Source organism: Gastrolobium bilobum, unplaced genomic scaffold, assembly GCF_033153095.1.
Source record: "Gastrolobium bilobum isolate Gb01-03AN ecotype WA unplaced genomic scaffold, APGP_CSIRO_Gbil_v1 utg10825, whole genome shotgun sequence".
Taxonomy (NCBI): domain Eukaryota; kingdom Viridiplantae; phylum Streptophyta; class Magnoliopsida; order Fabales; family Fabaceae; genus Gastrolobium; species Gastrolobium bilobum.
Genome location: NW_026898293.1, coordinates 147,196 through 171,242, shown reverse-complemented (window position 1 = coordinate 171,242; position 24,047 = coordinate 147,196). Strand labels below are relative to the sequence as shown.

General features: G+C 31.3%; 2 protein-coding genes and 1 non-coding gene across 3 annotated transcripts; 2 read left to right on the top strand and 1 right to left on the bottom strand.

The window, feature by feature from the left end:
• Positions 1-444: 444 nt before the first annotated feature.
• LOC133314558 (uncharacterized) lies at positions 445-2,273 on the top strand. The gene is made up of 3 exons (XM_061516047.1): positions 445-1,237; positions 1,350-1,396; positions 1,502-2,273. The coding sequence occupies exons 1-3, from the start codon at positions 759-761 to the stop codon at positions 2,065-2,067; spliced, it is 1,092 nt and encodes a 363-aa protein (XP_061372031.1). The 5' UTR covers positions 445-758; the 3' UTR covers positions 2,068-2,273.
• An 11,720-nt stretch (positions 2,274-13,993) lies between these two features.
• LOC133314543 (uncharacterized) lies at positions 13,994-14,440 on the bottom strand. The gene has a single exon (XM_061516027.1). It carries the CDS (start codon positions 14,438-14,440, stop codon positions 13,994-13,996), a length of 447 nt encoding a protein of 148 aa, XP_061372011.1.
• Positions 14,441-23,622: 9,182 nt separating this feature from the next.
• LOC133314564 (small nucleolar RNA snoR8a) lies at positions 23,623-23,711 on the top strand. Its single transcript, XR_009751966.1, has one exon. It is a non-coding gene; the product is annotated as a small nucleolar RNA snoR8a (small nucleolar RNA).
• The last annotated feature ends 336 nt before the right edge of the window (positions 23,712-24,047 follow it).

The window sequence follows — 24,047 nt, the reverse complement described above, 5'->3', positions numbered from 1 at the left end:
ACTGCCAAAATTGACATGTGAGAATTGAACGAGACTCTTTTCTTTCTACTTACGTATTATTTTTCCTATAAAGACTTACTAAATATAGTTATATCTTAAAAATTTAAAATGCGAAAGATTAATGTAATATTAATCATGGGTGTTTTTGCAAATCTCACAATCCCGGGAGGTGGATATATTGATATGAATAATAAAATCTTTTTATTTGATTAGATATTCCGCGTTTGAAATTTAAACTATCAGCATTGACGAAAGAAAATGAAAATTTATGACAGATGACTACTTATGTCAAGAAAAAAAAATCAGAATATATTATTTAATTATTATCTGAGGTTTATTAAATAGAAGGCGAGTTTAAATTATTTAACGAGACTAACGTATAATGTCTCTCTTACGAACATTACAGTATTACACCTATAATTCAAATGATTCAGAAATTAGTTTGCCAAAAGAGAGAGAGAGAGAGAGATTCAGAACTATTTGTTCAAATCGTCTAACACGGGGTACGGGTATTCAGGTTCATGGCAGCAGAGGAAGTAGTTAAATAAACCATAAAAACTAGATACTGTGTCACATAAATCACAAACTTCAAAGCATCCTTATATCTCTGCCATTACAGTGTCCCAAACTGTCAGCTATTTATTCTATCCAAATTTATTGCTCTGTTCCTTATCACGCCCCCATTTCACTGCCACATCTTTATATTCCTACCCAATTCAACTACTCGAATTTCGAACCCTTCAATTGAGTCCCCTTCTATGGCTTCCGCAACAGCCAAACCACAGAAAAGACTAGAAGAATTTCTAAAGGAGCAACAAGAACCTTTCATCTTAGAGGTTTACCTGTTAGAAAGAGGGTGCTCCAAAAAATGGAGCTCAAATGGTGATTCAGGCAAGAGCTTGGAGAAATCGGCAAGTTCTGGTTTAATCAAAAGGAGAAAAGCTCTCTTGCCATTTTCCAAAGTTGTAAAAGCTCTGCATAAGAAGCTTGCTTTTCACAACCAAAGCAGCACTTTAATCAGTGACACTGATAATAGAAAAGAAAGTGTTAACGTTAGTGTCCCTTACGAAGCTGGTAGTGTTGATCAAACAGTTGTGGAAACAGATCGGTTCTCAACCGCTAGCAGCTCAACCTTGTTCAATTCATGCTCAGATATTGATGAAGATGGAACTTCGTTGTCGTCACATAAAGATAAACATTTGTTTTCTCCATACACCTGCAATATTGGAGCACAGAGGTATGAACTCAAATTCTGATTTACTTTAACGTGAAAACTATTTGTTTTGAGAAGCTGAATATAAAAAAAAAAAAAAACATATTAATTAGTTTTGTTACTCTTACGAACAAAGCCAGCAGGCTACCAACAATGGAAAGCAGAGACATAGATGCATAGAAGGTAGTCCTGTCCTGTTCTACAATCTCAAAATAGTGTGTTTCTTCGGTTATTATAATCATATGTTTTAACTAATTTTATTATCAACTATATTTAATGATGAACCAGTTTGTGCGACACATGAAACACTGACCAAGGATGTTTCGGGATGTTGCGGTGTCCTTATGCCTAAGAAAATCACGGAGGATTCACTATTATCAGCTGCTCTGTGGAGTTCACTTATTCAGTCATCAAAGAGAGAGAATTATACTATGGAATTGCGAGATCTCCTTGGGCCTAATGTTTCCCAGGTGTTGAAATCTTCAAGGGTATTGCACAAGACAAAGCAACTACTATTTGATTGTGTCAGAGAAATTGCGATGAATCTTCCCAAAAAAGATGATAAACAACAAGTTTACAAACAAATCCTGGGACCTGAAGAGCTCGGAAAGGTGTTATGGAAGAGAACAAAAGACTGGGGTCAACATGCTGCAGATGAGACAAATCTGACATACTTACTGACCTTGGATTACTTGGATTCCATCAATGAATGGAGTAAATTCAAGCGGCAAGTGAAAGATATTAGCGTTCAGATCGCCGATGCAATTTTGGATCGCGTGAACAGTGAAATTGTATCAGAGATGATTGAACTTTTGCCACCAACCAACCATATAACAACTTCATTTCGATTCTAAAATCTTCAGGCCATTTCTGACCCTTCATTCTTAAATGATGGGTTGCCCTATCATTTTCGAATTGAAACAACAAACATGCCCACGATCCTCGAATTGGAATTTTCATTTTGATGATTTCATAATTTGCGTTTTTTGTTGACTGGAATAGTGAATCAGTGATGTCATCGTTTATGCCGTGAACAAAATTTAATTCATCCGTCCGTCAGATAACCAACTTTTTTTTCTTCATCACTATATGATTATTTTATGCCTTGATTACCAAATAATAATTCTTTAGCTCAGCCCCATTGTTAACTCTGAAATTAATTTGCCGTGTTATAGAAGGTAAAATGCCCGCAACCATCATGAATGTTGCATTTTTCATTTTCTGGGTTGATATATGAATTCAATTCTTATAGCCATTACCCATTAATGACTGTAGATGCTCAAGTTCTTGAAAAGCAAAGCTTAATAATAATAATCTTATTTATGGGTGCACCTTATATCAAATACAGGTGAAATAATTAAATAACAAAAACTGCAGAGATGTGAATTGTGAAATAATATATGATGCCAGCATGTATGTATGTATGTATAACATTATTAGAAATGCAGCCGAAAGAAATATAAGTCTATAGGATGTAGACATTTAAACTACTAAAAGACACCCCATAAGCGAGGGTGTTCCACCCTTATCTCCAAGCATTTAAAGTGAAAGTTACAAGCGCGGTTCCAGAGGCCCATCGATATCACTATTATACTTCAAAGTTCAAACATTACATTGTGGGGACACAGTGATGATGTCTCTACTCTCTACCCACTATCGCCGCTGCCATTCAGCTATTATACTTTCCATTAAAGATGCCGTTTTGCCTCCATGTAGGCACTACGCCGCACTTAAATAAGGGGGCCTAAGTCATCTCCTTCAGTGATTCAGCATTTATCTGCACGAAATCTGCAACTGGGAACATAGGATTTATTTGAATTTGCATATATACAGCAGTCGTCACAAAATAAATATAATACCACACTTATAAGACAAAAGTATATACAGTAATTGATAATAAAACTTCAACAAGAGAACAAAAATACCAAATATTTCTTTTTACAGTCCGTTATCCTGGATTCACAGACGAGTTCAGTGAAAATAGGAGTGAAAATAATTAAATTATATTTGATAAACAAAATTAACATTCTTCCTAAGATGCGGGTGAAATTCTTTTATCTACTAATATGCAAAAAGGTTAGCAACGAACTATTGAATCTCTCCATCTTCATGGAGCTGCAGAAATATTCTAAAACGTAAATTTGGACTCAAAATAATTTACTAAATAAAGATGCAGAAATATCATGTAGCTTTTTGGACTTCCTGCTGTCAAATTCCTATTCCTTTCAAGAAACCAAATCCTCTAACTATGTTGTGCTCAAATTAAGGGAGTGTTTAACGAATCAGGAGTTTTCAGCGCATCTCGTGAATGTCTAGGTTTACATGTCTAAAATTATTTGTTGGAATCGGAGTTGAATTTGTATAAAAGCTCATTTAATAAAAAGGCCTTAGCCTTCAATTCAAAAGTTCGACCTTAAAACCTCTCAGGCTGACTTAGTATATAAATTTTATTTTTATTTTATATTTTTTATACTACTCATAATAGCTTTCTCTCTCACTCTCCTCAACTCATTTCACCCCATTTTATTGGTTAAACATACTTTTTGAATGATTTTGTTCTATATTATACTGTTTGGATATACATTGAATTTACGAACTTTGTGGAATTATTGGTGTTGTTAATCGTATATTTTGTTTGGATAAATTACTATTGTCTTATTTTTTTTAACAGGTTAAATCAGGCTTTAATTTTTTGTAAATAAATCAGGCCACATGCCGATAATTAAACTCATAACAGGTAACAGACTAGGACAGACTGACATATTTAAATACAGGCTTAGTCTTTTAAGATCAAATTTCAACTCGGCTCGGTCCGGCTCGTTAACACCCCTAGCTGTGACTATTATGGAAGCCGAACAATAATTCTCAAGTCCAAGCCCAAGTTGAGACTTGAACAAAAACAGCCCAAATAGTGAATCATAAAGTAGCAATGATAACCTCTTATGCAGCTTCAAGTATCACTCTGATGGTTCTATTGAATGTTACAAAGCTCGTTTAGTGGCAAAAGGGTTTATCCAACAAGAATGAGTAGATTATTTTGATACCTTTTCCCCTGTTGCGAAGCTTACATCTGTTAGAACCTTGCTTGTGATTGTTGCTATAAAAGGTTGGCATCTTGAGCAATTGGACGTGAATAATGCGTTCTTGCATGGTGATCTCCACAAATATGTGTATATGAAGCTGCCTCTATATCTCTTAGCAAAGCCAAACCTCATTTGCAAGCTTCAAAAGTCACTCTATGGCCTGAAACAGGCAAGTCGACAATGGTATGCGAAGCTTTCCTCCGCTTTGTTATCACTTGGATACACACAAGCCAATGTTGATCATTCAATGTTTATCTTGGCCAACTCTCACTCATTCATTGTCCTCTTAGTTTATGTCGATGACAAATACTATCAAGCACCTCTAATGCGTTGGCGGGCATGTTACCGGGCTGAGCCCATTTTGCCACCTCTAACGTCAGCATTTCAAAGTTTTTATATTTATCCACACAAAAAGGTTCTTACAGTTGCATCTAGATTATTATCTATCTATATTTTCTATAATTGCCTCTAAATCGACGCTCTGAAGTGTGTGTATTTATGACATAATATTAGAGTTGGCAAATATTTGAGTTAGAACTCAGTACGTTGGATATTCTAACAAACACTTCATAATTGAAGTTGAATGTAGTAATACCAAAAAACCATTCATTAGCTTAACTGCATAAGTATAAAAAATTATTCACAAAATTAACATATATATACGCATGTATTTAATGAATCGTATTTAATCTCAATAATACTTAAACTCTACCGACAAAAATTTGGTGAAGAATATGAAAAGTCAACTACTCATCGGGTTGAAAACAATTAATCATGAATAACATTATATAATGATATATTCAAAAATATTGAATGGTCATTCCTTTTAATTGAGTAATTAAAAAAATAAATATTTATTTTTTTGCAAGGATTTGTAGCCTTAATATTTGAAATTTTACAAATTAGATTGAAATCATACTTAGGAATTTAATTATAAAAGATGAAGGGTGGAATTTTAATTTAATTATAAAAACATATTGGCGGGCAGGGCGAGCCCGCCCGCCAGGCAGAACTCATTTTGCCATCTCTAACTGTCATCATTTTATATCAGTGTGTAATATATTTTTATATTTGTCCAAAAAAAAGAGAGGTTCTTATAGTGAGATGACGTCTAGATTACTATCTGTCAATAATTTCTATAGTTTTAAATTACTTTTAAATTCCACAAAAAAAAAACTCAAATTATTAATTACTTTTAAATTTCTCCTTTTATGTTAAAACTTTTTATACTCCCAAAATCTTAATTGATTATCTTTTAATTAAAAAAATTATATTTTTCTCTCTCCAAATCTTAATTGCTTATACATTCAAAAAACTTTATTCTAGTCTCCATTAAAGAATGACACATATTATTCTTAACTTTTTAAAATTTCAAATTCAAATATTTTTATTAATTAAGAATTCTTTTATGATATCTAATATTTATCTCTTTTAATTTAATTTTTATTTTATTTAAATTATTCATATTTATTTTATAATTTTTAATATAATTTCTCTTATATATTTTTGTACTTATATTTTTGTATTTAAAATAAAAATAAAAATATGAATCTAATACATGATATATTTGTTAGTATACATAACTTGCATATAATAAGAATTGATTATAAACTTAATTTGTAAATGTAAATTGTTGGTTTAAACATTTATATATACATACCATTGCTAGAAGAACTATGATGATGATCGCTTTTGTTTGACCGTTGAAAATATACTAACATTTATGAAGAAAGATTTGAGCCTATCATCAAAAGGCACTAATTAAAGATAGAATTAAGGGTTTCTTTCTTATTAAGCTTACACACATTTGAATTTATATACTTAATTTAATATTTTACAATTTAATAATTATATATATATATAATAATTTTAAATAAAATTAATAATAACATATTATAACATCAGGGTATTTTTATTTCTAATCGATTTTTGGTTTTATTATTTGTATAAGAGTTAGTGAAGATGAAGAATTTCAACCTTTCACTACACCAAAAACGGTATTTTACCACGACAATTTAGCAATGCTTATATTACGTTGCAATTTAGTAATGACTAATATAGTGACCAGTATATATTAGCTACGTGACCAGAGTTAACAAAAAAAATGAGCTCTTTCAAAAATAAAAAAATAGCATGGGCACACGTTAGGATCGTTTCTTTCCTCTTCACCACAAACCCTATTTCTCTTTCTCTCTCTTGCTCTAAGATGTGATTATTGGTGTGATTTTTCCTCCAGGTTTCGCTCTCTCTTATTCAAATATTGTTCGATTCTTCTTCTGTTCCTTCACAAGCTACGGATCTTAATCCCATTTCCATCTGAATTTTGAATTTCACCCCTGAATCCGAGTTTTCCTTTTTCCATATGTTTTTCCTTCAGATTTGTACGAATTTTAAGTGAGTGTTTGCTTTGTTTTCGTTAATTTTTAGTTTCTGAGCTAGTTTCATTAACAATAGCTTAAAACTAATTTATGATTTTTCTTATTTTCTTTTTCTTTTTTGTATTTCAGGAACATTGTTTTCACTGTTTCCTTGAGTTTCTAAGCTCAATTGAGCTTTCGATTCGAGTTCGTTCGAATTTTCTGCGTACAAATGACTCATTTTTGGATTTTGTTGGACATCATGTTCACTTGTTAAGGTATGGTCTTGTAGTTTTCGTTGCTTTTCCTTCTTGTTTTAGTGCAGCTCGTATGGTTTGGTGGAGATTGTGGAACTATTGTTTTGAGTGTATTAGAAAATTCTGGGTGATATTGGTTTGTGTGCCACATGTTTGATCAATTGTTTCAATGGTAAAGAATGACATGACTTTAAAATTATTAGGATTAAATAAGGAAGAAGGAAATGAGAGAAGATGAATATCTGAATAATGCTCTATTAGATTGATATGGTGTGTTTCTGCAAATTATAAACCCAACATTTGGAAACATCACTTTCTGCAGTAGTTTTGGATAAATCATTTCAGAGGCAGGGAAGCAACAACAACAACAATGAAAGCAAGAAGGCGGGGAAGCGCAGATTAGAGGGTCAGATGTACTTTGGGCGTTGCAGAGAGCAAGTGCTCATAAGAAGAAGAAGAATAATAATAAGCAGGAGCAACAGAGGGGATCATCCTCTGCGGTCAGTCGCATGGAAGAAAGTGCTGCGGACTTCAACAATGTTCGCCCACTTTGCATAAATAACCACTGGGGTGCTAAATTGGATGACTTGGAGAAACGTCTTCGTGAGCTTTCACATACCATTTGATTTCAGTTTTGTTATTTTACATTACAACAGTTTTTTTTTCATTGTTAATATGAGAAATATGTTTTTTTTTATTTTCTGTTAATTTTATTTATAATGGCATATTTAAATTGCTTATTGATAAATTAACCGAAAATGATAGAATTTCGGAATTTAATTTACATGCTTGCCTTATTAGTTATTGTTCTGTTATATTTGGGACATAATTTTAGTTGCTAGTTGATTCCACTGAACTGCTATGCTGATGTGTGTCTCTATATGGAACTAGAGTACGTGTTAACATTGGAATTTCCAAGCTAATCCATATTCCTTGTCTGTTTTATTCATGTTTTTCTCTGAGATCGGATTTCTTGTTATATTCTTGCCTTTAACAAAAATGCACGCAGATTTGGAACATCTGTTGACAAATACATTTGGCAGTCATATATTTCTAAATAAATCATTTGCATAACATCTGGGTGATATTGGTTTGTGTGCCACGTAGTTTTGGATAATTGTCATTAAGTTCAGACTATAAATTGTTAAATTGTTTGGGAAAATTATGAATATTCATTGTGAAGGGATTTCTGTTTTGCACTTTTTGGAGCTTAGAAATATTGTGATTAGTATTTTGATGGTAAAATTTTATTTGCATTAAGTAGAACCTATCTACCAATGTAACAATTTCGTAGGACTCAAAATAAATAGTCTTTTTCATAATCTCTGTTTATAAATGAGTATTCAACCTCCTTTGGTATTTTCCCCATTGTTTATCAATTTTATAATATCTCTGGTGTGGGTTGAACTAAAATGTATAGTTCAAATCTATCCTAACTTGCAACTTTGAAATTGGCACTATCTGGTAGTGGTGATTAGATCTCTTGTTTACTAAGTCTAACGCCAATTATAGCAACTTTGGTACTTTGATCATCCCTTTTTAGCAGAGCATATCACTTATATACTATATCTGTTTTAGGAATAGAAGTAAATTGTAACTAAACCAGACTTGGATGTCCTAGTTTGCATTTGAATGTCAAGTTGGTGCATGATCAACTCACTGCATGCCTAATCTTGTGTTTTGTATTGTTGTGTTAGTCATTGAACTGTAGAGTAACAAAAAGTCTAAAACACTTAAACCACTAAAAAATTCTGAACTCCTTCGATGTTTCTCTCTGTCTCATTTAATTTCTATTAAAGCTCTACCCGCATGACATAGGATTGATTGAGAATGGAATTTCACTTTTGACCATCTCGTTATAATAATTAATAACTATATCCTTAGGCTCTCGGGAATGCAAAAAGTTATTGAAAGAAGATAATTTTGTTATGTTTATAATTTTATTCATTTTTTTGATATTCAAAATTAATGTTGATTTAAAGGCTTGAGGTAGTAAATAAATTGTTTCAGTGTTAGAATCTTATCTAGTGTTAAATCTGATGGACTCAAATATGTTATGTCCAAGAGGTTATTCAAGTATACTTGGAACTAAGTGAAGCCAACATATTGCGTGGAAGTAGGTCAGCATGTAATTTTTTCATTCTCTTTTGTACTTTTCTTTAATTTAGTTCTTTCTTTCTTTTTTGGTTGGGTAGTCATACGTGGATTATTTTTGAGTCCATAAATCAATGGAATTTCACCATCTATTTTAGGCTCTCGGGAATTTATCGAAACACAAAACTTGTTTTAGTTATTATCATTATTATAGTTTTTAGTATTGTACATGATAATATATGTATCATGCAATACATATCTAGTAATCAGAAATATTTAGATATATGTTGAAGAGACTCTTTTATTGTCACATACAATTTGTGTATTGCACAGTACTCATTATAGCGGATAGATACTTCAATGTTACTTTTTACCTCAATGCTGTTTAATTTTGCTGTGTACATAAAGATAGATACTTCTAGTGGAGAAATTTCAACTCAAAAAATGCAATAATATAGGAAAAGTTTTGCATTTTGTCTTTTAATTATTTATATTTATATTTATTTTCAATTGCTTACTAATTTATTGTTTGATGGTTTACTTTTGAATAGGTGGGCCTGGAGGTTTATGCTTCTCCTCTTAACAGAATTAATGCTTTTAAATGTTTGTTCTTATCTAAAAAAAAAATAGTAATTTCTTGACATTGAAAAGTTATGTGACATTTTAGTATATCTTATTTAATTTTTTTTATATAGGTATGATTTGCTGATAAGTCCTTTTAAAAGGATAGGATGCATACAACAATTTTTGGAAGATAGATTTAAAAAATGTGTTGTCATATTTTGTTTAGTTGAACAACGGAGTTAATATTTTATAGATGTTTTGTGACAATTGCAAACATATAGTTTTAGCTTTATATGGGAATTGCTTCTCTTAAATGATGTAAGTGGAAAACGTAATTAGTTCCTTTTGTTGGTAAAGGAAACTCCGTGAGCTTATATGAAATGGAAAAAAAATATGAATTTTGAGAAATTGTATAGAAAACATGATTTAATTATATGAATGGAAAAAAAATTGTATTGTGTTAAATTGTGTACTACACTTTATTTTATTATCTTAATCTGATTTTTGGTTCTTGCATCAAATGCAATTTTTATTATTTGTGTTTTATATTATTGGGAGAAATCGTAATATTTTTTATTTTTTTTAAAAATTCCTTATAATTAGCCACGGTTCTGTTTGTGGCAAAATAAAACTTTTGATCATTGGTATACAAATAGTTTAGCCACGAATAAACGTGGCTAATATAACAGAAGCCGTGGCTAATACAATGTTACCACACTCATTCAGACCGTGCTTAAATGCAAAAAACACCGTGGTTAAAATAATGCAACGCTCGTTTTAGCCACGGTTTTTCAAACAGTGGACAACTTATTTAGCCACGGTTTTTATCATATTTTGCCATGATTTTTGCCGTGGCTAAAGAGAAATTTTGTTGTAGTGTTTTCACATTAATACAATGCTCCAATAGTTCTATTCTCTTTTCATCGTCTCTCTGCACATTCAAAATTTATTATTATATAATATATGCAAAAATGAAAGTTTATGGGCAAATAACGTAAATTACGAGACACATTGTGTATTGAAAGCTGTAAGGAGCACGCAAACATTATATAGGCATATTGAATGACTTACGAAGAGACACATGATGTATTGGAAATAGTTTTACTTTTCAATTGTAAATAGGTATAATTAATAATCATAATAGACATAATAATAAATATTATTAATAGGCTTAACAATTTTCGATGCATAACATAATGGTATAGTTGCAGTAATTTTGTTCTTTTTTAGACTCAAAAAATTAATTAATCCTAATATGTATAATAATAAATATTATTAATAGACTTAACCATTTTCGATGCAGAAATAAGTGGTTCTATTCTTACAACATGAGGGAATGGAAGAATAGAGTTGTCTGGTATGTTAAGATAGTGAAAAATAATTTGATTAAAACTTGTTTGGCTATAGTGTTTCTCCACTCATTTTTTAAAATAGTTTTCCGATTTTCAGAAGAAGAAGAAATTATGAAGGCTTATGTTTGACAATTGAATTATCATACCAAACATTTTTAAATCGTTCTTTGAGGTTAAGGGTTTCTTTCTTATTAATTCAAGTATTAAGAAGAATGACAATATGTTTTCAATTTATATAGTGTTTAATTTATTTATTTATTGTGTTTTATATGATCTAGGTTGAGGTTCAGTGTCTCATTGAGTGGTGAAGTTTATAAAAAAAGAAAAAGGATTTTATTTATAATGTACTGTTAATGAAGTTTTATATTTTACTTGAACAATTTTTTAATAAGAATAACATAATTTTATAAGTAAACTTGAACTGAAATATATATAGTTGTGTTGCTATAAATTAATAAAGATATTTAAGTCAATTTTACACTTATTTTACTTCCTATTGTTAGTATATCAGAGTGAACTGCTAAAGGGATTTGTATTTAAAAGAACGATTCTTCATGATAGAGCTATTTATCATATACAAATTTATTTACAATTATTGCATAAAATTTTAAATAACAAATATTTTAAAATATATATATATACAATGTAAGTGGAGTCTTTGTTATGTCAATGAAAAATAAAATAAAAAATACACAGATCTGCAAGGCTTTCTTCTTTTACTTTTTTGGCACAACTCCATGTTTCTTTAATTTTACATTAATGTTGTTAAACACTATTTATGTTCATAAAAAGGCTTCACAATTTGCAATTTACATTGAATGTCATTTCTCAGGACCCCAGTGATATGCTTCCAGCATACTATGTTTTAAAGGTCAAAATAAACAAGGATTCAATCTAAGTTGACCCAAAAAGTCATATAATTGAGATAAAGATTGTTAATCTATTCTCAAGCTTACTCTCATTGAAAATCTCATGTTTTGTAGGAAAATTCACACAAAAATGAGATTAAATCACATGAACAAAAGAAGAGAAGCTCCAGTACAGCCGCGCTATCAGCGCCAAGTTGGCACTGGAAGCGTCAAAGATGAATTCACCTTCTGTTTCACAACTCCAAAAGCACCAAGTTCATTACCAGTGCTAATAACTTAAAAAAGCCTTTGTTTTTCCGCGCCAATAGCACAAAACTAGCGTTATCAGCATTATAACTTCGAATCTACCGCGCCAGACTTTAAAAGAGCTTCTGTTTACTTGCGTGGGACTAGCGCCAGAAGCGCCAGACTGTTATTGCGGCTCCTGTTATCAAGAAGCCACACAATAGGCCTAAGAAAATGAGGCGAAAGCAATCTGATGAGCCTCAAAATCCTTATAAGGTGACGAGGATTAATAAACCTATCCGATGTGTAAATTGTGGCGTGGAGGGACACAACATTCGAAATTGTAAGGCATCTATCACTGGAGAAACACTAGTCCAAAGGAGGGCTTGACATTGAAGAGAGCAAGCGCAACAGGCTTATTCATGCTAGAGAGCTCGGAGTCGAGTTCCTACACGTATATCTCAACCTCCTACAAGGAGACAGAACGAAATGTAATATTATACAATTGATTTTCATGTTATTTTATTTTATATCTATATATTATAACAATGGTATCTTGAATTGGTAGATGGTGCTCGAGGAGGGAAACACGGTGTTGCTTCTTTGTCACCTAATGAAGGTCAAACAATTTAAATACATAATACAGAGACAAAAGCATTTTACCTTTGAACGTCGAGCTTGTCAAATTTGGTTTTGCACTATTTGTCATTGTACAATATATTTTAGAGCAGCTTTATAATTTTGTTTAACGTGAAATAGTTGCTCACTTGTAGCGCTATATTTTCAAAACGGTTGATATAAAACCAGATTTACAACTCTGATTGATGTGGAAAAGTTTTGGTTGTCGTGCGTTGGTCGTACAAAAGTAGATTAATTATTTAGAGAAAATAATGAATTAGGAATTATTGTAAGATGATATTTGATGCCTTTGACATTTGATTTATTTTTTTATTTTTTTTGTAAATCTATAATTTTGGCCCTAGCCATTTGGATGATATTTTATTATTTTTTTGTAAGAAGGGTAAAATAGACATATTGATTAAATTTTTAACTTTGTTAGTGAGGGATTTGGATGGAAAAAAGTAGAAGGGGTAAATGATAAATAAATAAAAAACACAAGAAAGTAAGGGCATATTTGTTGCATAATATATAGGATAAAGTCCATGAGGGGTATTTGAACATTTTCCTAAAAAACTAAATATTTGCCATGGGGTTTGTGGCATCGCTATGGGAGTGTTGGGATGTACGGGCTAACCCGTCTCATAACGGGTTCAATCCGTTTTGACTTAGGCGGTCCAGGTTATATAGGTCGAACCCATTTTGTCGGACGTATAATTGTCATTCAACATATTCTCAAGCAATGTTTTAACAACCAATATAGGTAGACATGCACTATCACTACTATGTGTCTTTCCAGCATCAAATTGTCACACTATGAACCTGATCATAAAGCAAAAGTCACGAACGAGACCTTTGGCTGAACCGACAGATTCAGCATTTCACCTCCGGTGCATGTAACCGCAATACAATTAATTAGAGGAACAATTGATTAGAGAATCAAATTTCACCATCAATAAGAATGTGTGATTAGATTAGTTTATTTTGTATTCAAAACAACTTATAATCAGAACGAAAGGATAATCATTTTTAAAAAAAATAAGCGAATCCATACATTCACTAGATAACAGATCCCAGAGATATTATTTCATGTAAATATGAAGCAGTAATATATTATTCATGTAACTTGGAATTTGTAAAATTTAATCAAATTGGAATTTGATATTGATCGATGCCTACTACCAGTAACTATAACATTTTGGGGAATAATTGCCCTTTGAAGAATATAAGAGCGTGGAGTGCTGATCCACAATAATTTTTTGTTTATCTATTTATTGACAAACTGATATCACAATAATTTGACTTGGAAAGAGGATGTCCCCAACACAAAAATAAATCAAAAAGACAAACACATCGATCAATCAATCTTTATCTAGGTTGTGTGGTAAGTAAGTGATCCTGACAAAATTATTGTCACGAACAGCGCAGGATCGCTTGCAAGAGAAAAAAAACATGCTATTCCGTAACTTGGTCTCGATACCATTTTTCAGTAACTTATTGTTCCTCTCAGCGCTTTTGGTACTCTTGGTGCATTCTTTGTAAGCAGCAAAAAAAGGATCATGGTCTTGCATCCAGTTCAGGTCTTTCTTGGAAGGCATTCCATAATAAGGAGGCTGAAAAGCGCAAGGAGGAAGTGGAATTTGGAAATCACGAACAGAATTCCTAGCAGCTTCTGTTGTGCACGGAGGGGGTTGCAGCCTGGGCACAAATTTGTGTTCTCTTTGGAAACTTTCAGCTATAGTTACCTTGGAGATACCAGGCTTTCTTTCCCATGAGAAGGGTATCTTTCCCGCTGATGGTTGACTCATTGTAAAGGAGAAAGGACAATTCCTATATATCAATACAATATATGATTATTGAGGTGGTGAAGCTTGATTCTACAAGGCTTTTATATATATTTGTTCCACTAGGTTGTTCTTAATTAACATCACATCCTGTGGGACAAGCACATAAAACGTGAGCATATATAGACAATTTGTTTTTGGCTTTGAAACGAAATTGCAAAGAAAAGATGGAGGAGTTGGAAAAAAAAGAGAAGACCAAGTTCACACGGTCTGCATCACTCGAACAAGACAACAAATGAAGCGTTAGATGGGTATAAAACAAACTTTAGATGGTTAACTTGGTTTATATACTGTTTGTATATATATGTAATTTCTTGATGAAAAAAATTACAATATTTTAGGGTTTGAATTAGCTTTTCTTAAATTAAATTAAAGGACTAAAATAATTAAGCTTTTCTTATGAAATAAGAGTTTTTCATAACAAGGAAAAGCTATGAAAAAAAAGTTCTCCACTATTTCATGCAAACATAAATAGCTTTTATTTTTTATTAGTTATTTCAAAAAAAAAATCAGAAACAACTTTTAAAAAAAAATCCAAATAAGTATACTATATTTTTAAAATTTGACTCCTCTAAATATAAGGAATGCACTTTAGAGAAAAAAAAATACAGAATTTTAAGTTAATTGAAAAATCAACGAAATGGTTTTAACACCGTCACTATTTGTTATATATGAGCATATATATTATCACAATTTCATTTATTGATTTTTCAATCAACCGTGTTATAATTTGTAATTTTTTTCTAAAATGCATCCCTAATTCAGAAAACTCAAATCATAGTTATTCCCATAAATAAATCTAAATTCTCTTATTCTTACTTATAAGATCAACCCTAAAAGTCACACCGAAATGTTATCCTAAAGAAAAGTGATATTTCCCCCTAAAATCATGCTTATATTAATACGACCACGACGAAGCCATGTTGAATCAATTTCTGTAGTAGGAAAGCCTGCCGAAAAGAAATGTTGAATCAATTAGCTATTTTGCCATCTTTATTATTAAAATTCTTATATAACTATTATTGTTTTTATTAGTACTAGGAGATCATTGTCAAAATCAAACCAACGACTTTTAAAAGTTATTATAGGAACCTTTTGTATTCCTAAACTTTAGGAATACTATTCAAAATCCTAAATTATGATAATTTGATACTCTTTGAAAAAAAAAATAGAGTATCATATTATCTTTTTAAATGTTATAAATTTAGTACGTAATAAATTAATTAAATTTACAAACTGAGTAATAAAAATCTATAACTTTTACGGTCTGTAATTTTTATTACTTAATTTGTAATTTTTTTATATGTTTATAATTTTTATTACTTATTATCTAACATTTGACATAAAATTTATAATTTCAAAAAAATATAATACGATTTTTTCTTAGGCAAAATATCATATCATAAATTTGGATATGGTTGTGTCCCCTATCCCACAGTTATCGAAGCTCTGCTACCATCTAAAGCAAGAACGATATTTCTATGGTTTGTGTGCTAAAAAAATTTGGTAGGACGAACGTCAGAGAAAAAGTTGAGGAGAAAAAAAAAATATTCAAGTATCAATTTTTTAGTGACCATATTAAAAATTTCCCTAAAGTAACGATCTCACCTAAAACTCCAATTATGTGAAGTTGATCAATAATTTTTTTAGGGGTAGGTTATATATACAAATTTTTTTGTTTACAAACTACACTAAGTACGACTGGTCATACTTTAATCATGCAGTGTACGACCGGTTGTACTTAGTGTAATTTGCACACAAAAAATTGTAAACGGATTATATCCCATTTTTTTATATTACATCTCTTTTAACATATGCATACAGGGACTCTAGCTTCCAATCATTACAAATAAGATTTTTTCTTCTTCTTTTTGTAATGGTATCAGAGGTAATATGCTCTTGTCCTGTGCGCATCTGATTTTTTTTTTTTTTCGTTCTCTAGATTTTTTGTTTTTGTGATCAAAGAGAATTAATATCTTTGTTGATAATTCTCTCGTGAAACCGAATAAAAACTAATGGCTCCACATATATATATATTGCACCCAATTTCTATTTCATGAAAGAACAAAACTTGAAGGTAGAAATTTCGATTTCATGAAAGAACAAAATAGGAAGGTAGAAATAAACCCTGTTCACTACATTCTATTGGCAAATATATCTTATCCAAGTCTCTTAGTTGTGGTCAATTCCTCAATCTCACGTGGAAGGCATTAAAGATATTCGTGCTTCAACTTGAGGGGTATTAGGAAATCATAATCAAAACCAAACCCTGATTTTGGATATATTATAGGAATACAACTTTAATTATACCCCCTGCAAATTAGCATATCATTTTTTTCCAATTCTGTTTTTCCCTGTTGTCAAATTTATTTGGCGAATCTTCAGTTATGTTCCTCAACCATTAATCATTATGATATAGAGAAGAAAATTAATGTTCCTATTAATTAGCTCTACAAGAATCAAAACACATACAAACGATCATAGCCGGCGGTTTTGAGAATAAGGAAAAAGGGACCATGTATTTGGAGGCATGCAAAGACAAGAATCACCGTTTATTGGAGGCTGCGGTAATTAAACTAGTTATTAAGATATAAGAGAATCTATTTTGGAGACACGTTGGACAAAATTAAAACATTTTTTTATCTTTCTTCATTTTCTTTTTCTCCCTCCCTCTTCCCTCTTCGAAACGAGAGACATTTCTTAAATAGATTTTATAAATGGTTTATGGTATTTGAAGAGTTGCCATCGTCTCGACAATATTGTTAAAATTGAGATCTTAAATAAAATCGAAAAAAAATTAAAAAATTGTAAAACGTAAAATTATAATATAAAACAATTATTAAAACATAAAAACGTTTGAAATATTAGTAAAATCATTTTGATAAAGAAAAAAAATCGTAAAAACATAAAATCGTAATGATTAATCGAGATTTTAACAAGAGTCTCGGACTGTCATTAATTTGGTACGAATATAAATAATAAACCGATCACAGTAATCCACTGCAATTGATAAACAAACTAAATAATCCCCCAATTAAGACAATAAAAAAAAAACAGAGATTACAACTAAACCATGCTCATAACATCGCTGGAATACTTGCAGGAAAATATATGCATGTACTTCATTATGTTAGGCCAAGATCCATTGTTCGAATTACTCTTACGGGACCGATTGGTCGTAAAGGGGCTTTTGGTGCATTTCTTGTAAGCTTCAAAAAAAGGGTCTTCTTTCTGACTTTCCATTCCAAACGAACTGATTCTCCGTGAAGAAGGCTGAACTGAACATTGAATAAAAGGACTCTCTCTGTCCTCAACGCGAAGTTTATCAGCTCCACTCCTTGATGATGAGCATGGAGGAGGCCGGAGCACTAAATTACTGCGCCTTGTGTCATTGTTAGATAGCTGATGAGTGAGTACTTTGGAGAGACCAGGTTTGTATTCCCATGAGAAGGGAACGCTTACTATTTCATCACAATAAACATCATTATAGGTATAGTTGCTGAAGCTGTTCTTGGTGTTCTCCATGTTATGGATGAGTTGCTGCTCGCTATCAATGATATGTAATTCTCATTTCTCTTTAGGTTCTTGTGAAATATAAGGGGTTATAGCACGAGTTTCTTCATTATTATCGCTTAAATAATCCAAATTCTGTTGGAGGGAGTTAGCTTGTAGATTAATTCACAGGGGAGAAGACAAACCAACAAGTATGAAACATGATAGCTTCACGCCAGATATATGGGCCGAAAGCAAAATACATCATATTTCCCAAAAGTATAGCCAGCTCATTCTCTTCTGTTTCATTTTTTTTTATTTTATAATCAAATTCCATTTTTTATATTGACAAAAATAAATTAACCTATCAAATGATTGTAGCTCAGTTGGTGCCGGGTAATTAAGTAAGTATGGCCTTTGGGAGAATTTAAAGTCTTAATTGAAATATCTCAAAAAAATAAAAATAACCCAAACTACTTTTTTGAGTTCAGGTTAAATTGAATTAAATCTGGGAAATAAAAAAAATCACTCAACTTCAACAAAATCAAACCAACCAAAATCGTGTTAATTCGATTTGGACGATTACACTTTTCCCCCCTTTTTACAATGAATGAACCAATGATTTGGAGCAGGTAGAGAAGTACCGTATACCTATAAAAATCACAAAGTCATTTGCTCTTATAAATATGTCGAGTTTACAGGTTAGTAAAAATAACTGCAATGCTAGTTCAGTTGGCAACTCTTAAGGGTTTGTTCAAGTGAGGGTTCAAATTCTGTCTCACGCAAATTTTTGAAAAATATTTTGAGAGGACGTGTCTTCTTCTTGAATGAGGGATTAGTCTCATCTTTCATCCGATAACGGAGCTCAATGCACTCGTTGTTCCAATGACTCCCTCCTCGAATAGGAGAATTAGTCTCATCCTTCATCTTGTAGCGAAGTTCAATACACCACTGTTCCAATGAGGAGCTAGCCTCCCGAGAGCAAGGTGACCGGAAGAGGTTGGATGAGGATACTTCCAAATTATACTAAAAATAATATTATATACACAAAAAAAATTAGAATAAATATTCTTTTGGGTCCCTAACAAAAAATGCGGTCCCCACTTTAGTCCCTTACAAAAAGAAAATTAGTCAGTTGATCCTTAACAAATTCAAAATGGACTCAATTTAGTCTTTTTGAGAGACTAATATGGGTTTTTTTTGAAATTGCGAGGGACCACGATTTCAACTAAATGAGTCCACTTTGAATTTGTTATGGGCCAACTCACTATTTTTTCTTTTGCAAGGGACTAAAGTAGAAATCGTATTTTTTGTTAGGAACCAAAAATGATATTTACCCAATAAATTACATGCCATGAACATTTTCTTTTACTTGTGGTGTAATTAACAACTACCGAGGTACTTCGATGATATTAATGTCAAGAAAAAGAAGGTTACGTAAAACGGTGAAGCACGTAATCAACAAATAATATTCATGACATTAAATAACGTTCATACCTTTCTTACATAGTTAGAAAAAGGCTGCTGGATCTTGATTTTTTTAAGTCCTTGCAACGTTGGTCAAAAATATTTTTGATATTAAAATAATGGAAGTTGTACCTTCTTTTTTTTTAAGAGATAGAAGTTGTAATATATATATATATATATAATGCGTTTTATTAATATCATATCAAAGTAGATAAGTTATCTCATGTCATAGAGATAAATTTATGGGCTCCACCATATGAAAAAAGAAAAAAAAAGAAAAATGTGACACAGTTTTCGAAAGTATGTAAGAGAGAAATTTGTCACATATAGTATAAGAATTGATTTTCTCATATATATATATATATACACACACACGCAGTTTGCTTCGTCAAGAAACGTTATGACGATATTATAAAATTTAAGGGAAAAGTATTTGTCATTTTAAATGATAGAAAATTATATCATTTTAAGAGAGATACAGATACAGAAGATTTGAATTTTAAATTAAAAAAACCACTCACTTTCTCTCTTTCATGATTTCCGTTTTTCTGTGTCTATCTCTCTCCTAAAATGACATAACTTATGTCATTTAAAATGACAAACACCAAACCCAAAATTTAATATTGGTATTTTCCATCACAAATATGTATGGTATGCCGTAACTGTAAATATAATGTTCAACTACTTTGATTCACGAACCAAAAACACAACTCTATTTTTTTTGGATCCGAATCCTCTAATGTGAAAAATCATATGACCATGTCATGTGGAAAATCATAACCATACAAAGGTAGATCAATGGTAATAAAATAGGAAAGAGAAAATATATTAAAATAGGTAGTTATAAAATCATAACCGTTAATTTACCTTTGTATGATTGTGATCTTCTCACATGACCATGTCATGATTTTTTTCCACCATTTCCATTTTTTTTAGTAGAAAAAAAAAACTTTGATTCAAATAATAATGTTGACAAAAGCAATCGATGTCGGGCTTTCTGCCATAATATATACGTTTGGTACGTTGCCCATTGCCCAAATTTATAGCTTGCTCGCAAGGAATAGATTGAGTTATTTTTTCTTTTTAATTTATTATTGCTGAAATTTGACATTCAGATAAATATGCCACTGATATAACCGTTCAGGACAAATAAGCTGAAAACTAATAATACAGATCATGGACTTTTCTTTTATATATTCGGTTTGATATTAATATTTTGCTTCTTCCTTTATAGGGCAATATTGATGCCTCGCTTCTTCTTTTTAAGTTCTATTTTTATTTTTTTATGTACATGGTTCTATTTTTAAATTCGACCTCATATCAATCCCGTGTCCGTTTGAAAACAGAATTAAAACCTTAAGAAGTCTATATAACTAAGCTAGTATATTATTAATTTAATAAAGTTTGACCCAATGATAAGTTATTCTTATAAGAGAACAATCAAATTCGAACTTTGGAATAACGGACTTCTGGATTAATAACTAGTTGCGACCATTTTGCATAATTAATTTTAGACTAATGCTTATGAGAATACTAGTAATACATACATGTTTTGACCTGAAAATACAATTGATTTGATATTGAGCATGAAAATACAAGGCATTGCTGAGAACCAATCCTATATACTCAACTAGAAAACAAAGCTCCTCGCAAATGTAAATATCCATGTATAGCCTTTTGAAACAATGGATTGCGAGTACTTTCTTCTTATGAGCATGGCTATGCAAAGCTTGAATTCTAGCTTCCTGGTACAAGCTTTCATATTTTTTGAATTTCTCCGTGAGTTACTTAAATAATCCGATTCAAGCCTCATATGATAACAATAACAGAAAAAAAAATTCTATCAATATTTTAACACAGCTGCATATCCAAAATTTGGACTCAAATCATTAGTTAACCTGCAACAACCATTTACTGATTAATCTTAAATTATCATATTAAAAATATCTGTAAAAGCAAACTTATTTATGAGTCTGGCATAAATTTAAATTAGAAGTAGGATCCTTTGACACTTCATCTGATAGCTATTAGATCAAAAAATATTGATCTTTTTTATCTAATGACTCTCAGATGATATGTCAAATTTTAAATTTGACACTGGTGTCAAAAGATCTCACCTATATATATATATATGGGCTTATCGTTTCTCAAGCTGCTTGATATAATCTTATCTCCAGCTACTAAATCATAACCGTACAAAGATGGATCAATGGTGATAAAGGAAGAGAGAGAAAAAGGGAATCATAACCATTCAAAGGTGAATCAATTAATATAAGGAAATAAATAAACAAAACGACGTAGTTTTGGAGTAGCCGGAGATAAACTTATCTCAAGCTGCTTGAGAAATGTATTTCCATATATATATATTTCTTTGGGAAGTTTTAATCATATATATATATTTTAATTTTATCATTACTTATTTGTATTTTTATTATAAGAAAATAAAAACATTAATAAAATAAAATAAATAAATATTTAACAAAAAATAATTTAATTAAATGTAATTATATTTTATTGAAATTAAGATTATTAAAAAATTACAATCCTTGTGTATTATATTAAACCACATATAATTTTTAAAACATAATAATTAATAAAAAAATTATTAGAGATCTAAGTTTAACTCTTAATTGGTTTTGTAAAAAAATAATTTAACTCAAAAGTTTAAGTTGACGGGTGAGGACTTTTTAATGATTTATACTATTTTTTAATACGCTTCTTCACACGAGAGTTCATTGGGCTTGAAGGGAAGATGATATATAAGACCCAGCATATCTATGTTAAAAAATTTCACAAAAGAAAGTGAAGTAGTAAAGATCAAACTTGTTATAACGAAACTTTGATACTATATACATAGAATTTTTTAATGAATTATACTATGTTTAAATATGTATTAAAACAATAAATAACTCAAACTCTAGATAGTAATTTAGTAAAGCAATATTCATTAGACCTCGAGATTATTTATTGTAAATCGGGACTATCATTTTTTAGGTGGTCCTTTAGTGTAAATAGGAAGATAAAATTGAAAAAGAGAGAAAATAACAAAAATAAAAAAGAAAAAAATATTAATAATGTAAGAAAGTGCACCAAAAAATTTCAGTGGTCCTGGATCATATTAAATATTTCCTTAAACCCCTCGCTAGCAACAGCGTGTCATTGTTCCTTGTGCAAAAGGGACTCTGTCAAAATAGCAACAGTGTATCATTATTACTTACACTCCCGCAATCTTCCGTTCCAACCCTTGGGCTTCACTGGGAATTCGTGCCCATACTTGGGCTCAAGGATGTATAGGCCCCAATAGGTTCAATTTCTTTTTTGGAGTTACTTAACCTAATTATCTCTTTGAGACGAGTTGGCTTTCTCCGGTATCTCCACGAGCTTCGACTCTTTGAACCGGCTATGGGACTAATTCGGAGTGCGGGAGAACAGCGATGAGCGTTTGGTATGCGGGATTTTGAGAGATTCCCGGGAAACTGAATTTTTCTAAATTTTAAATTTTCAGATATTATCGTAAATTGAATGCAAAAATCATATTTTTGAAAATCGAGATTCCCGGACAAATAAAAATTTCTCATGTACCAAACGCCCCCTAAAGGTTCAGGCCCTTCCTTAAGAATGCATTCAGCGGGAATCGATCCCTAGTCTCCACCCTGATGTTGTGGAAAAAAAAAAAAAACCTACACTCTTTTATACCTTACCTGAAATTTCATTTTTTTTTTGTAAATTATATGATATTATAAATTACACCAAAAACTTAATAATATGAAATAAAAAGTTTCCTTTGAATAATTCTTTTTGTCTGAAGAATAATAGTTGAGTTAGTATTTTCAGGATTTGGGTGTTAAATTTGTATGGGTCCAAAAGGGAGAAGCCCAAGGCCATTTCGGATTCTGTGTTGCTAGGCCGAACTGAAGTGACTCGTGGATTAGGGTTAAGGGTTTCGAGCCGCGAGGAGTGTCAATCAGCTTTAAATAGGAGCCTCCTCTTTTTCATTTTAATTCGCAAGCCATCTACGACACGAAGGCGGCGTTCGAATCCATTGATGATTCCTTCTCTTCCTCTAATTTCATATTTACATCTCTTGTCTTTCATCTTTAGCGATGTGTGCAGTTGAATTAGAAGTTTCAGATCTCTTTTCGATGCTTGCGTTGTTTGTTCACTGGTTTTTTTTTAGAGAAAAGGGGCTGTTTGCGATGATTATAAATAATTCCTCGTTCTGAATGCTATTGCCATGGCATGACAGACACGTTTACACCCATAGAATATGAGCATCGCCCCCTTTTACAATTATTTTTTCTTTTTTGTGATTGAAGGTTTTCCATCGATTTTTTTGGCATTGCGTTTTGTCTGGCTCTTCCTTGATCACTTTGACACGTCAGTGGAAAGTTAAAAAAGGGAGTTGATCCATAATTTGCAGAGCATTCTTTTGACATCATGACTGCTTTGTGTTTAGCCAACTCCTCAGATTGATTTTGAGCGGTGTTTAAAGCCCTGACCCAAATTCAATGAGTTTGGGGTTACGCACACCGCTACATCCTATACGAAATACTAGGACATTGTTTTCTACCGGGGAATTAGTTTAATATTCTTTTGATCCAGTTTAAAAATA